The sequence below is a fragment of the Carlito syrichta genome, unplaced genomic scaffold (assembly GCF_000164805.1).
Source record: "Carlito syrichta isolate Samal-C Ts95f unplaced genomic scaffold, Tarsius_syrichta-2.0.1 Scaffold301195, whole genome shotgun sequence".
Lineage (NCBI taxonomy): Eukaryota > Metazoa > Chordata > Mammalia > Primates > Tarsiidae > Carlito > Carlito syrichta.
This window is the reverse complement of record NW_007245291.1, coordinates 406,077-420,473: the sequence shown is the minus strand read 5'-3', so window position 1 is coordinate 420,473 and position 14,397 is coordinate 406,077. Positions and strand designations below refer to the sequence as shown.

The window sequence follows — 14,397 nt, the reverse complement described above, 5'->3', positions numbered from 1 at the left end:
TTGGCAATTTCTATTCCTTTTGATTTCTTTTTGTTTTCTGTTGGTGGGATAGAAATCAGTTCCTCAAATGCAAACCCCAAATTTAGCTCTGGTATTTCACACTATCCCCTTTCGGCTTGATTTGAGTTTACCCTCTCTAGAGATTTCCTTTAGGCAGGCAGAAGAATGGAGATCTATCATTTTTTGACATTTTGATCAATAAACAATCCATTATGAATATTCTGTAAGGCTAAGGTCATTACTCCTGAATAAATGACAAAGCTTTGGCCAACTAAAACAAAGCCCATTACGATAGGATATGCAAGATGAGATCGGAGAAGCGCCAGAGAGGGTTTAAGTTGCTTTAAACCAAGCTTCTCCCGCTTGCTTTTGGACCTCTCAACAGTCAAGGGTTGCAAATTGAGGGATCACCTCAATTTTTATATATTGTCAATAATAAAGACAACTTTTTGGTAGCCTATAAATCCACGTGCTTTAAGGCCATTTTAATTTGCCAGAAAGGTTGCTAAAATGTTCTTAAACCTTCCGTGAATATATGGAAGAACTAGGGTGTAATCATTTAGAAACTGCTAATTATTTTTGCCTTTAGAACAAAATGATATCCAAATGTGACCAAGAATACAGGCAGACACAAAGGCAATCAAGCTTTTGTGCTTAAATGCGTATATAGCATGAGCATACAAAACACAAGGAAAAGAATTAATAGGCTCATTTTGATCCAGATTAGTTCTGGAAGACATTTCCTGGGGTGTTCCTGTGATGATGCTAATGTCACTTGGTGCACCAGGATATTGGTTTCTCCTTGTTCCTCATGGCTCTATAACCCTGGATTTGAAAATCACTATTGCCTCCTTCCCAGAACATCTAATATGAGCATGCCCACTAATATCACATCCCTGCCAATCTATTCAAGGAATCGTGCCTGTTCCGCTGCGAGGGGATGTTGACAGGCCTTGTCCTGCTAGTTGGGAGAGGAAAGCCACAGGACCTGGCTGTGGCCTCTGGTAACCACATCCCATCTCCCAGATCAACAAAGAGAACTGGGTATGGGCAGACTCGATGCATTCCACAGCCCTGAAACTCTCAGGCAAATGATACCTTTTCTTCACTGCTGATGTTTCGGGTGGAAGTTCTCCAGGTGATGGAGGGAATGGGGTCTCCGGAGGCTTCACAGGTAAGAGTGACCTGTTCCTCTAATTCCATGGCAGTCTGGTTCTCTACGTAAGTGATTTTGGGTTTTGCTGCAAAGACAAAACATTTCTATGAGTTCATCTAACTCCTGAGCTTCCAGGGCTTAAATTATTTCATGTACCTGTTCAACAAAGGCTATCTACTTCCTAAGTACAAGGTCTTAGTCTAAGTGTTTTAGGAGACACACAGCTAAACTTCCAAGGGCTTGCAATGAAGCAGGCATGTGACCCCACAGAAACCATCATTATAATTTCAAAAGATCGTATCCTATAGAGTAAGAGCACTAAGGGCGATGGTTGTGACAAGCATGACACAGACAACAGCATTCTCCTGGAAGGAGCCTCTGAGAGACAGCTTTGGGGCTGGGTCATGAGATTTTCAGACAGGTAGAATGTTGGGGGTGGAGATGGAGTTACTGCAAGGAGAGAAAACTGCTTGAATAAAAGTAAAGAAATGAGATTATGTGAAAAGAAGGCTGGAAAGACAGCAGTGTGGTGCGAGGTAGAGGGAAGCCAGGGTAGTGGAATTCTACCCACTAGCTGGTGGAGGCCCACGGATGGTTTGGTCAGGGGAAGGGAATCATTTGTATCTCAAGGTTAATCTAGGGACACTTCAAGACAGGTTAGACTGGAGAAAACCTTGAGGTGAGAAAGCCAATTTGGAAGCCCTAGCAATGACCTAAACACGAGGTAAACTAAGCCCTGAATGAGGTTGTTTCAGGGGAGACAGAAGCAAGGGCCAGCTTTGACAGAGATGCTGAAGGAAGGTTCAGAGGAAGTGGCAGATGAGCAGAGAGAAGGTAGGGATGGAAAGACCCCCAAAAAAGGAATAAGAAGTCCAAATAACTCTGACTCTTAATGACTAGGAGGATGATGTTAGCATTAACTCAAGGGAGGAAGTCATCAGAGGAACTGGTGGGAGCCGTGGGATGGGCTGAGGATGGGAAGGAGACAAGATGAGTTCATTTTCCAAATGTTTTGGGTAATGCAAGAAAACACAAGCATCGAAAGCTGAGTTAAATGTTAAAACATTAGAGAAAATTGAATTTTCCCAATTTAAAACAATTATACTGTGAAACTGCTGAACTCTGTGTAGAAGAGAAAAGATAACACTGCACAAATGTAACTTATTTCACTAATCGAGAAAAAGGCCAGGCTAGATACACAAATAAACAACAACAACCAAAAAAACAAAAACAAAATTATTGTTAATTTTTTGAAAAAAAAAATTTGCTTTATATTCAAATTCATACAGTAACCCTAAGTAAGTGAATCAACAACTGCCTGTGTGTATTCTCCAGGTTGAGGTCTTCGATGTTGCTTTAATAAACAAAAGGCAGTGATAGAGCTATATGTTTTTGGTAACAAATGCCTGCCTCTATGTAAAATCTCCTATATAGTTCAAATATTATCCTAAAGTTCACCTGAACTAACAGCCTGCTTAAAAAGTCCTCTTTTGATGGGTAGCCCATTGCCCCATTTCAGTCCAACGTGGTCAAATGATCACAAATTTGAGTTGATGGCATCCACGTGAAAGAGGTTTTCCTATAGGAAGACTGTGTCTATTTTGATAAATACAGTTTTCAAAGAGTTTACAACTCATATTGAAAAGAATAAGTGCTAGATGCTGTTATAGGACATTTTAGAGGGTAAGATAAAATCAAACAAAAGGTAAATAAAATTAAAGACAAGGTAAAAATGGCAAGTTGAATTTTTATACTGTCAAAATCACAGAATGAAAAAAATAAAAAAATTCAGCCAAACAACAGAATTCATTAAACTGAACAGCTGTTTTGGGGTCAGGAGACAGTACCAGGAAGGCTGAATTTCAGGCTTCTTGAAACTCAATCAGACTCTGAGATCTAGACAGTGTTTTGCTGACCTTCTCCTGACCCTCAGCACTTTGTCCTGGCAGCCAAAGGTTAACAGAAGACAGACAAGGGTCAGTTAACATCTATTAATATTTAGTCTTGGTGGCTCCATTCCCCAGATAGTTACAAAGGGTCATTGTACAAGTCCTTAGAAAAAGGCAAACTATATTCTTATTAAAAACACAACAGGTCAGGTACAGTGGCTCATGCCTGTAATCACAGCACTTAGGAAGGTTGAGGTGAGAGGATTGCCTGAGCCCAGTTGTTTGAGACCAGCCTGGGCAATGGAGTGAGATCTTGGCTCTACCAAAAGATAAAAAAAAAATTAGCTGGGCATGGTGGTGCACACCTGTCATCCCAGCTAACTCAGGAGGTTTAGGTGGAAGGATTGCCTGAGACCAGGAGGTCGAGGTTGTGTTGAGCCGTGATTGTGCCACTGTACTCCAGCCTGGGCAACAGAGAGAGACTCTGACTCAAAAGAATAAATAAATAAGAATGTTATCAACAATGGCTAATTTTGTGTAGTCTACGGAGTGCCGCTGTAAAGACAGCAGGCTTCTCACTGATTATTTAACCCTCTTTCACTCCAGAAGCAGTGCTATTGTCAGAATGAACTCTAAAAGTTCAGAATTCCACCTTAGAAAAAGGACAGTGATATGCATAATTTATTGTCTAGATTGGGATGGTCTTGAGGGTGACGTGGGATGTTCTAAATAATTGCACCAGGACAATGTGCATTATTAGGCCAACAGGGACAGATGCTGGTTCACCCTGTGTATAAAAGACTCCCTTCCTTCTTCATTCCATCCCCTAGAGGAATTTCCACATTTATCTTCTTATAGCCCATGTTCCATCTTAGCTAACCTCTCTTGTGGGGGCTTGGCTGTGGACCCTTTTCTATTCTTCACCTGTCTCCATCTTCAATGGGATAGTGCTTCAGACTGTCCCATTGCACCTCTCTATGGAGGTTCCTCCAACTTCAGCTCTCCTGTGAGTTTTCCAAGCATGCCTGCCACCAAGAGTCTTGTCTTCTCCCATGCCAACTGAGGTCCCTGTAACTCTAGCCCGAGGAGATCCCTTTGGCCCCCACTTCACAGAACAAAGAGACTGAACAGTAATGAGGAGGTGGGACCAGATGCACCTTCCTTCAAGTCCCTGCTTGTCTTTGACTGTAGCCTTCAAGGGCTGCTTTAGTTACAAGGATCAGCCAAGCAAGCGTCCTGCCCACTGGTGAACCCGCCTCAGCCCACGGCAGCATGAAACCTCAAGAGCGTGAGTACATGCATAATAAGAATCAGTGGAGATAAAAATACTTCTTCAGAAGGGCCCATGGGGAAAGGAATGATGGAAACTGGCAGATTTAAGGAGAGGTAGGGCATAGCTACTTAGTAAAAAGAGCAGCTAGCTAGAAACTAGGGCAATGCATGCTAGAATGTGTCTTTCTCTTAGAAAAAATGACGTCATTAGGTACAGTTATGACAGTCCTTAATTAGATGAGTTCCATACATACCAACTACTATCTCTTCTCGAAGCTGCAGGAATTCTGAGCTCTCCTTTATTATCTAAGCTACAGGTTTCTTCCTTCTTCTACCCACTGTTGTAGACTCTGCTCCCTCTGGGGAACCTGCCCCATCTCTCCCCACGAAATGACCCACAGTGGCAAGCTGTCAGAGGAAGGAGGGGGAACCAAAGGACGGAGGAAAGACAGGGCCCCAACCAGCCAGCCCCTCTGCACCTGGATCCCTGGCCCTGTACCAGTCGCCTCAACCAACAGGGGAGGCCAGAGGAGGAAGAGAGAAAGGAGGGTGAGCAGGTGAAGTGGAGGGGAAAGGAGGTGAACATAAGGCATCAGGTGACTCCACGGAGGCCATATGAACTCTCCTTGGGCGTTACAGAAGAGGACTCCATTCTGGATGAGACACAATCCCTGCAAGTCTGTGATTTCCTTCCTTCAGGAACCCAGTCACGTCTCCTCTTTTGCTCCACTGTGCTGTCTAGTACACATTCTCCCAGTTGGGGTCTTAGAAAAGAAACGGTGGTATGTGGTGTGTGTGATGTAGAGGGGTGTTTGAGTATACGGTGGAGGATGGGCAGACAGTTCCTGTCTTGCCAGTTTCCTCATCCACCTTTCCTGCCTCGTCACCTCCTCCCCTCAAGCTGACTCACTCTCTTCACTTGACCACTCCTCACACGGCCCTGCTCACGACCCACTCCTCTCCTGGGGCAGCCATCACCACCAGAGAAGTCTGGAGGAGAAGCCAAGATCCGTTCTCGCCCGACCAAGTCAGAGCAGACTGTGCTTCTGCAGAGAAACTGAGCCACATGATGGCAGAGGCAGGGGACACTAATCCTAGTATTGCTAGTCACTGTATAATTCAGACACAATGCGTATTTTGTTGGGCTCCTCGGAGTAGTTACTATCTCTGTTAGCTTATGGACTTAGAAACCAATTGCTTCGGCTTGAATCCTGGCTCCTTGGGTGAGGCACCTCGTCTCTCTGTGCTCAGTTTCCTCATTTGTAAAATGGGGATAATAATGAAATCTACCTCACAGGGGTGTGATGAGGATTAAAGAGCTAATTTATGGATAGCACTTCACATAGTACTTGGCACATTATAAGTGCTCAGTATTATAAGGATAACAAACTGTTATAAACAGTTATAATAATTACTATACTATATAATACATATATAATATATAATTATATTATTAGCAGTAATTATTATTACTGTTATTATTACTTTATGGGCTTAATGTTTAAAATACTTTTTTAAAGACAATGATAATAACATGCTTCCAGGCTCCTCTCCTGCCACATATGCTAGGCTTCTTTCACGTGGAACTAATGGTGGTTCCTTCATTTATTCAAAACCAGTGTCGGAATTACATGCCAGGTACTGCTCTAGGTGCTGGGTACATATCTGTGAATAAAACGGACACAGCCCTTGTCTACAAGAAGCTTACATTCAAAACAACATGTGTTTTTCCTGCCTCTGGCCTGTGCACAGGCTGCCTGAATTGCCATCCTCTCCTCCTTCAGCTGGGTACTTCTTACTTAAGAAACAGCACATCACTGCCATGACTTCCCTAACTTATGCCATACAGGATCAGAGACCCTCATTCCTGTAAACCACTGTGCACAAGGTGATTATGAAGTCATTATAATGGATTGTCATTTCAAATGCCAGTGGTGACCATTTACATTAGCCTGTGAACCTATTGATGAGAACAGGGTATGTTATTCATCTTTGCAAATTTGGCAATGGCTGGGTGCATAACAATCACTCAAAAGTTGCTGACTGACACTAACTAACTATTATGACTTAAATTATATGCTTATATGTTTATTTCCTTCCTTGTGCTTTCCTGGGACAAGAGAGCATGTCTTACCCATTTCTGTACTCTCTCTATCCAATAAATACTTATTAAGTGAAGGAATAAATGGACAAATATATCTGTCTTTTTCTATAATATAGAAAAACTTACAGTAAAATCATAATAACTGGGGAATATCAGTCTCAATTAGAGAAAAGACTCTCAAGAATATTTTTCAAGCCATCACTCCTCACTCTCAAGTACATACAATTAACTTGAGCCACAGTGACACTCTAAACCCAGTCCTTGCCATTCCTGAATAAACAGAACTCCTATATGTAATTAGCAGGTTATTTGCATATAAATGCTTGCCTTTCAATGGTCTGTGTTTACAAACAGTTCTCCTGATCAGGCTAAACAAGCAAGGCCAACCTTGGTTGCCAAGTGCACATCTTTACTACCTGAGAGCTCTGTGTATCAGAGCGGCCCCTTGGGCATTTTTACCCCAGCAGCATGGTCTACAGAGGACTGGCTTATCTGTGTTTTTTTAAAACAGATGTGCAGAGAGAATTGAGAGCCACTAAGTTAAACACTCCTCTGCAACGAATTCTGGTTTCAAGATCAGGTCAAAAATACATTTCGGTTCCAAAGAATGGAAGTTTTCTGAGTTTATGAAGACCAAGTGAGCAGGGATGTGAGGGGTCTTCTCATGACCTTCTATAATTCGGTTTCATATAGGCCAGGGAAGGAGGTAAGGAGGTGAGGCAGCCTGCCAGTCAGAACTAATGTTACCAAGGGCTTATTTTGAGTCCGGTGCTGTTTAGCTTGTCGGGGATAAAGTAATGGAAGGGACAGCCAGTGCTCTGTTATCTTAGAGCTTACATGTCGAAGTGGGAGAAAAACAATCTCCATAAACAAGTATGTATATGAGATTAGTTCATGGATTGCCTGAGCCCACAGGTTCGAGACCCGCCTGGGCAGCTTGGCGAGACCTCATCTCTACAATAAATCAAAAATCAGCTGGGCGTGGTAGCGCACACCTGTAGTTCTAGCTACTTGGAGGGCTGAGGCGAAAGGATCACCAGAGCCCAGCAGGTCGAGGTTGCGGTGGCAGGAAGCGGCCACTGCACTCCAGTCTGGGCGACAGAGTGAGACTCCAACTCAAAAAAAAAAAAAAAATTAGTTCAGGCACTGATAAGTGCAATAAAGAAGATACAGCAAGAGTCATAAAAGAGTCATGACATCTTCCTCCTCCCTGAATTCCCACGGGGTTGGTGCATTCTTGAACATGAGCTTTTCTGGAAAATGAGCAGAAGAGTGAGGAAAAACAGCTGGTTCTCCCACAAAGATCCCTTTCCACTGAAGCCATGCTGCCTGGACTTGAGATCCTGGTGGTGGGTGGGGTGGTAGTGGTAACAGGGAAGATGTATTAGCCAGGACAGTAAAGGAAGGATCCATTGAGAAGAGAGTTGAGATCTGAATGATGGGTCAGAAGGCAGCTCAGAGAGTATCTGCTGGAATGATATTCCAAGCAAAATAAATACCGAGTGCAATGTCCCTGAGATAGAAAACAAACTTGGCATGTCTGAGGGATAGAAAGAGAAAGCCTATGCAGTTGGAGAGCTTTCAATGTGGACCAAAGTGAAGGAAAGCTAAGGTTGGAGAAGAAGGCAGGAGCTAGATCATGTCTTATCTTTCAGGGCATGGTAGGGAGACTAGATTTGATTCTGGATGTAATAGGAAGCCATTGGAGGATTTTAAATAGACAGGTAACACTTAGACCATTCTGGCTACAGGAAGGAATGAAGAGGACCAATAAGGGAAGACAGGGAGGCCAACCTGGAGACTGTCCCACTGTCTGGGTGAGGATGATGGTAGCTTAAGTGGTGGTGCTGGCAAGAAATGGCTGCTTTTGGAAACTATTCCAAGGTAGTGTGGGCAGTCTTACTGATGGATTGAGTGTGGAAGGTAAGAGGAAGTGGCAGAGTAGTGATCTTGAACCCCACTGCCCTTACCGAAGACTTTGAGGTGGATGGATGCATCCTGCTCTCCAGCCTTGTTCTCGGCGATGCAGACATACTCAGCCTCGTCGTTCTTGTCCACCTTCCTGATGGTCAGCTCGGAACTGTCATGGCTGAAAATGTACTTCTCATCGTCTTCCTCATTCTCTATCTGTTCCCCATCCCTACAGGGTGCAGAAATGCAAAGTAGCATGATTTTGACTATAGAGTTAGATGTTTATTTTTAATTAGATTTTATGGGATGTAGACTGAGCTAACGGGAAAGATCCAGTCTTCACAAAAAGTGAAGATGCCAAGTTGAGCTTCCACGTGCACTTTGTTTTTCTCTACTCAGTCCTCTGACTCTATCCAAGCTTGTAAATTGCACCTACAAGGTTCAAAGAGGGCTGCCCCATGGCCACACCTTCTGCTGCTTCTCCTGAAAGACTGAAAATGATGGGATCACTCCATGTACAAGCCAAGAGAAACTTGTAGAAAAGAATCCATTCTTCAACTGGTGTAGGCACTCCCAAGAAGACCCCATCCATTCCACTGAAAGACCAACATGGAGCGGACCCTGTGACGGCCCCTTCTCCACTAGTCCTTGATAAAACGCACGAGCCAGTTTCTTACTTTGTCCAGCTCATGGTGGGCTCTGGGAAGCCTTCAGCATCACACACCAGGGTGACAGACTGGTCGAGGTTGGCGGTGGCATTCACAATGTTCTGCCTGGCCTGGACGGTAGGCGGCACTAAAGGAAAGAAGGATGTCAGGGTATTTGTGAAAACTGGGAAAAACCAAACAGCCTGGAGAAAAGACACCAAGAGATCTGGGAGGCTGCAAAGTTAGTGTAAAACATCTATACTTTTGTGTAGACTAAATAGCTACTACAGACCGAATAGACAATTCTCTCACAAACACGCATTTTTTTTTATTTTTCAAGAGTTAATAAGTAAAATAATATATTTTATTGATATTAAAATGGTATCCAATTTACAGTAGCTATTTTGCATTATATATTTTCTCAATCAATGCATACTAAGCTTAATAATTACCAGGGTCAGTGGAACCTGACATTTAAAAGGGGCACTTAGTACTGGAAAAAGTTGGAAATACTGTTGCCAGTGGTTACATTGTTCAGACCGATGTGAAATCTGGGATTGTCATAAACAATCTTGTGCCCAAACTGTTTTTCACTGAAGGAATGAGAGGGGCAGAGTTTGGCAAAAAAATGTATCAATAGCCAAAACAATTCAACCATGATTTACTTATTTTCTTAGTACTGACATTCTGATTTCCTGTAAATATCTCATAAATGTCAGATCGATTCCATGGGTGTGTTTATTTGACACTGCAAATTAAGACGAATAAGCTCATGGACCATGATTCTGACTATTCTGAGGCCTGAAACGATTGTAATATTTTCGTTGAACATTGAACCAGGGGACCAACTTCACAATTATGGTAACATCAAGGATAATGAGGATGAGTAAGAATGTATTAGTAAGCATGGGGACAACCAGTCACTGTGCTAAAAGCCCTCACAGTTGAGGGAAGACCCTAAAGGCATGTGCATTGAAAAACAAAACAAAACAAAATAAAAACCCAGAGGTTATGGTAGGGTGATGGATGATTGAGTCAGGACAGGAGTTATCTTATAGACTAAAGAGGAAGTTAAAGAGAATGATTTTGGGGAACCAAACCCGTGGCGTTGCAGAGAGCAGGAAGAACGGATCTCCTCACCATTCACAATGACCTGAATGTCCTTGAAGTTGATCTCCCCCCGTGCCAGGATTCTGCCCTCACAGCGATAAGTGCCCTCATCTGTTTTCTTGATGCCTCGGATCTGCAGGTAGTTGTTGGACAGGACTATGAATCGGACTAGAAGAGACAAGAGGCAGTTCATTCACGGATCAGTCAGAGAACTCTGGAATCTACAGACAGGTCGCTAGTCCTTTTTCTTTTTTCTTAAGTTCAGTCTCATGGGGTGGGGTTTTAAGCTAGAATAAGAAAATGTGTCCCTGGCTCTGATCTATAGCCAAGGTCAAAAAGTCCAATCTGTCTTCTGCTTTGGGGAGTAAATCAAGGACCTCAGAATGCCAACTAGAGACACACTTCCACGCAGGACCTGAAAACTGCATGTGGGTTTTGGTACCCTTAAATCTGAGTTTGGACTGGAATGCCTGGGGCTGGTAGAGGTGAAAAACCTAGAGAACTTGGAGGATCCCCGGGGAAAAGGCAGTTGCCAGGAAATTTGAGTCTCACCATCTTTCTTCAGGATGACATCTCGGCCTTTGTGTTTCCAGATGATGGTTGGGGGGAGGGAGCTGACCACGTCACACACTATTACAGCATCTTCCCCCTCCCTGAACTCCTGCGGGGTTGGTGCATTCTTGAACATGAGTTTCTCTGGAAAATGAGCAGAAGAGTGAGGAAAAACAGCTGGTTCTCCCACAAAGATCCCTTTTCCACTGGAGCCGTGCTTCCTGGATTTGATTGCCCGGCAAATCTCAATCCTTATATACGGTTGTACAAGAGGGGGCAGTTGGACACAGGCACCAGGTAGAGCAGCTGGCACACACAGCGGACTATGTCATTCATGTTCAACGACCAATATCTACCCACAGAGTGTTACAGTCATCACACTTTGTGCAGAAAAAGGTTTATAGGACAAAATGAGTGTCTTCACCAAGGGTTCCTTGCCACGAGGGATGCCCATGAAACACAATGCACAGGTAGATTGAATTGGCAGAACACCTGTTCTACAATGAACGGTAGCTGTCATTAGTCCTTTTATCGTCTCCTGCTCAGACCCCTACCTGCATCCCCACCCCAACTTTCCTGCAGCAGAGAGGATGCTAAAGAAATGAACAGAAGAAAGCACACTTAATGGCAACAAACACCGTGGCAATCGATATTGTTCCATTAGCTGTCACCCACCATTACTCCAGCCAACGGGACAGACGCTTGATAACAAGGTAATGGGAAGCCACCTCCAGACGGGGTTTCAATGGCGATAGGAACTGCCTACTCTGAGTGGCACAGAGGGTTCAGACAATGATCCCCTACCCCGCTGAGCCTTCAGGCTGCATTATCAGCAGGGGACAGTGAAATGAGAAGGAAAAACCCACAGTGTATAACCGTCAATCAACACTTGGGGAAGGGATAGAGAAACCATGAACAGCCCTCTGGGAACTGTGTACTTGTACTTTGAATGGAGGCCTGTGGGGGGTAGCTGTGACCAGTGTGAACCAGGGTTGTGAGTTCTGAGTTGATCAAGGGTCATTAAAGAACTGACTGGAGCTCTGAGCGAGGTCAGAAAAGATCCAGGGAGAGAAAAAGGGACCTGTCAGGTTCTCAGCTACCCTCTCTATTGCTCTCTTACCCTTTCCACTACCCACGTATCTCCTTGACAAAGGCAGGACAGAGATTATAGAGGGAGAAGAAGGAGGCGCTTACGAAAGATCTTCACGTTGACGGTGGCCTCTGACTCACTGCCATCCTCGCCAGTGACCACACACTTGTAGATGCCAGCGTCATCAATGTTGGCGTTGTAGATGGTGAGGGTGGAAGAAGAGTCGTCATTCCACACCACGGAGATTCGCTGCTGGTTCGGGGTGAGCTTCTCTCCGTTGGGGGAGAACCAGGAGATGTCTTTATCTTTGGCATCTCCTGCCACTAAAGGGGGAGAGATTGTTCTTAAATTACTGAAGTTGAGAAAACAAATCCACTGAGACAGTGGCTACTCGGAGAGTTACCGAACAACAGATCAGCCAAGGTTTAAACGTGAGGGAGGGGTGGCCATTGACATTAGAATGGCATGCAGTCCTTCTCTGGCTTCTGTGTTTAGCTATTATATATACAACATCTCTTATAGTATTTCTAAAAGACTCAACAACAACCACTTGTGTTGGCTTTTATTATGCTTCTATTCTTTTTTTTTTTGAGTCAGGGTCTCGCTCTGTCACCCAGGCTGGAGTGTAGTGGCACATCACGGCTCACTTCATCTTAACCTCCTGGGCTCAGGTAATTCTTCTATCTCAGCCTCCTGAGTAGCTGGAACTACAGACATGTGCCACCACACCTGGCTAATTTATTTTTATCTGTATTTTTTTGTAGAGATGAGGTCTCGCTACATTGCCCAGGCTGGTCTCAAACTCCTGGGCTCAAGCCATCCTTCTGTCTCAGCCTCCCAAAGTGCTGGGAGTACAGGCATGAGTCACTGTTTCTGGCTTCTATTCTTAATGAGGACAGAGAAGAGCTATTTGTAGAGGATCTACTATGTGCTGGGCACTAGGCTTGGGATTTACATGCCTCACAGAACAGGGAACCAAGGGAGTTAGTAAATCTAGGATCCACGCTCAAGGACCCAGCTGGTCTGAGCCAGCTGATCAGCTTGTTTTTGAAGAATTAGATTATGGTCTCCCGAGCTGAAGATGAGATGCTGGCTAGAATAGGAGTGCAGATTCCAAGCACTTTTATTCTAGCATCTGCCTGCACAAACGGGCATGGTTGTCATTTCATTCCCTTGCCTCAGACTGACAAATCAATCTCCTTCCAGGCTGCAAAGAAGGTGGCCAGAATACCCCTCTGCCTCCTTTCCCCAGCCTCCACAAGGAGCACACTGCTGCTACTGAGCTCTCCTAGATGCTAAGCGGGATCCTGGTAAAGGGCTCTGAGATCCGGCGGGCCTGGTTGCGCCCTGCCTCTTTGACGGTACCCTTCCCAGCCTGTACCACCCAGCCCCGCACAGATGCTTAGTATGGAAATGAAGCAGTCTTCCTTTCAGGGCCCATCATGTTTTCAATAAATATCGCTATTTGCAAGATGTGCTGTGGGCTTCGTGGCTGCATCTCCAGATCATTGAAATTGCTGTAATGAAGGCAGAGCCGGAGTGAACACATCCGGCCGCCACAAGCCACCTCGTCCGACGCAAATCATGATAGCACTTAAAGGCCCCTCCCTGCCAGAAGCCGCCTGCTAAATGCCACAGCTTACACCTAGCTCAGCTGTTTCCTGATTCTTCCATGTTCTGAATCCTAGTCATGTCAGATACAGAGAAACCGAGGCTTAATTTGAAGACTTTTCCTTCACAGGACGTTTCCTGATGATTATCTGAGCTTCGGAAATGGGGTATATTTTCTAACTAAAAACAGGGACACCAGGTCTGACATGTCCCAGAGCTCTGCTAGGGGCCATGGGACAGAGTATTGGTATTTACATCAGACCTGAAAAATCCCAGGGTGAATGTCCTCCTAACAAAAGACATACCCATCTTTAGTTACCTTCAAGCAAGTTTTCGGCCTTCTTGGATTTTCAAGCTCTAGGGCAGCGGTCCCCAACCTTTTTGGCATCAGGGACCAGTTTCATGGAAGACAATTTTTCCACAAATAGGGCGGGCAGAGGAGATGGCGATCAGCAGGCATTCGATTCTCATAAGGAGTGGGCAACCTAGGTCCCTTGCATGGACAGCTCACAATAGGGTTTGTGCTCCTATGAGAATCTAATGCCAACACTGCTCTGATAGCAGACGGAGCTCCACTTGCCCATTGCTCATTTCTTGCTGTGCAGCCCCGTTCCTAACAGGCCACCGACCAATACCACGGCTCAGGGCTTGGAGACCCCTGGCTCTAGGAAATCCTAGGAAATAAGCCTTACGCACTGGTGTACTGTTTCTAAGCCAGTGCCATTCTCCACTGTCATTTGCAGAACTCTGGATGGATACAGAGCAGGAGATCTGGGATGACTCCCACTCTGGAAGTTCTGCTGATTTTCCTAAGAAAACTCCTAGAGCTCCTCCACTGTCAAGCTGAAGTCTAAATGACACATTTCACTATGTTGGGGCAGCCTTTTACGAAACAAAGGACGAGGATTGGAGAGCTCCCCTGGTTCTCGAATCATCACGGTGTTGACCCTGTAGCACAGCAATGTCAAGAATTCTAGGTGTGGTGTGATCGGCTCAGCACCATGACCAGCTTCTGTTCTGCTGGATGAATTTCTGAACAAGTTCTAAAATGCGGC

The 14,397-nt window shown here is 44.6% G+C and overlaps 1 protein-coding gene across 21 annotated transcripts in view; it reads right to left on the bottom strand.

The window, feature by feature from the left end:
- Nucleotides 1-14,397, bottom strand: part of NCAM1 (neural cell adhesion molecule 1) — a 314,944-nt gene that overhangs the window by 55,372 nt on the left and 245,175 nt on the right. For all 21 annotated transcript variants that reach the window (XM_021710760.1, XM_021710761.1, XM_021710762.1 and 18 more), the window contains exons 3-8: nt 11,836-12,054; nt 10,642-10,785; nt 10,120-10,257; nt 9,010-9,127; nt 8,392-8,561; nt 1,099-1,241 (exon numbers count right to left, since the gene is read on the bottom strand). In XM_021710760.1, the coding sequence (XP_021566435.1) occupies nt 1,099-1,241; nt 8,392-8,561; nt 9,010-9,127; nt 10,120-10,257; nt 10,642-10,785; nt 11,836-12,054 (932 nt within the window). The remainder of the gene's footprint in view (nt 1-1,098; nt 1,242-8,391; nt 8,562-9,009; nt 9,128-10,119; nt 10,258-10,641; nt 10,786-11,835; nt 12,055-14,397) is intronic.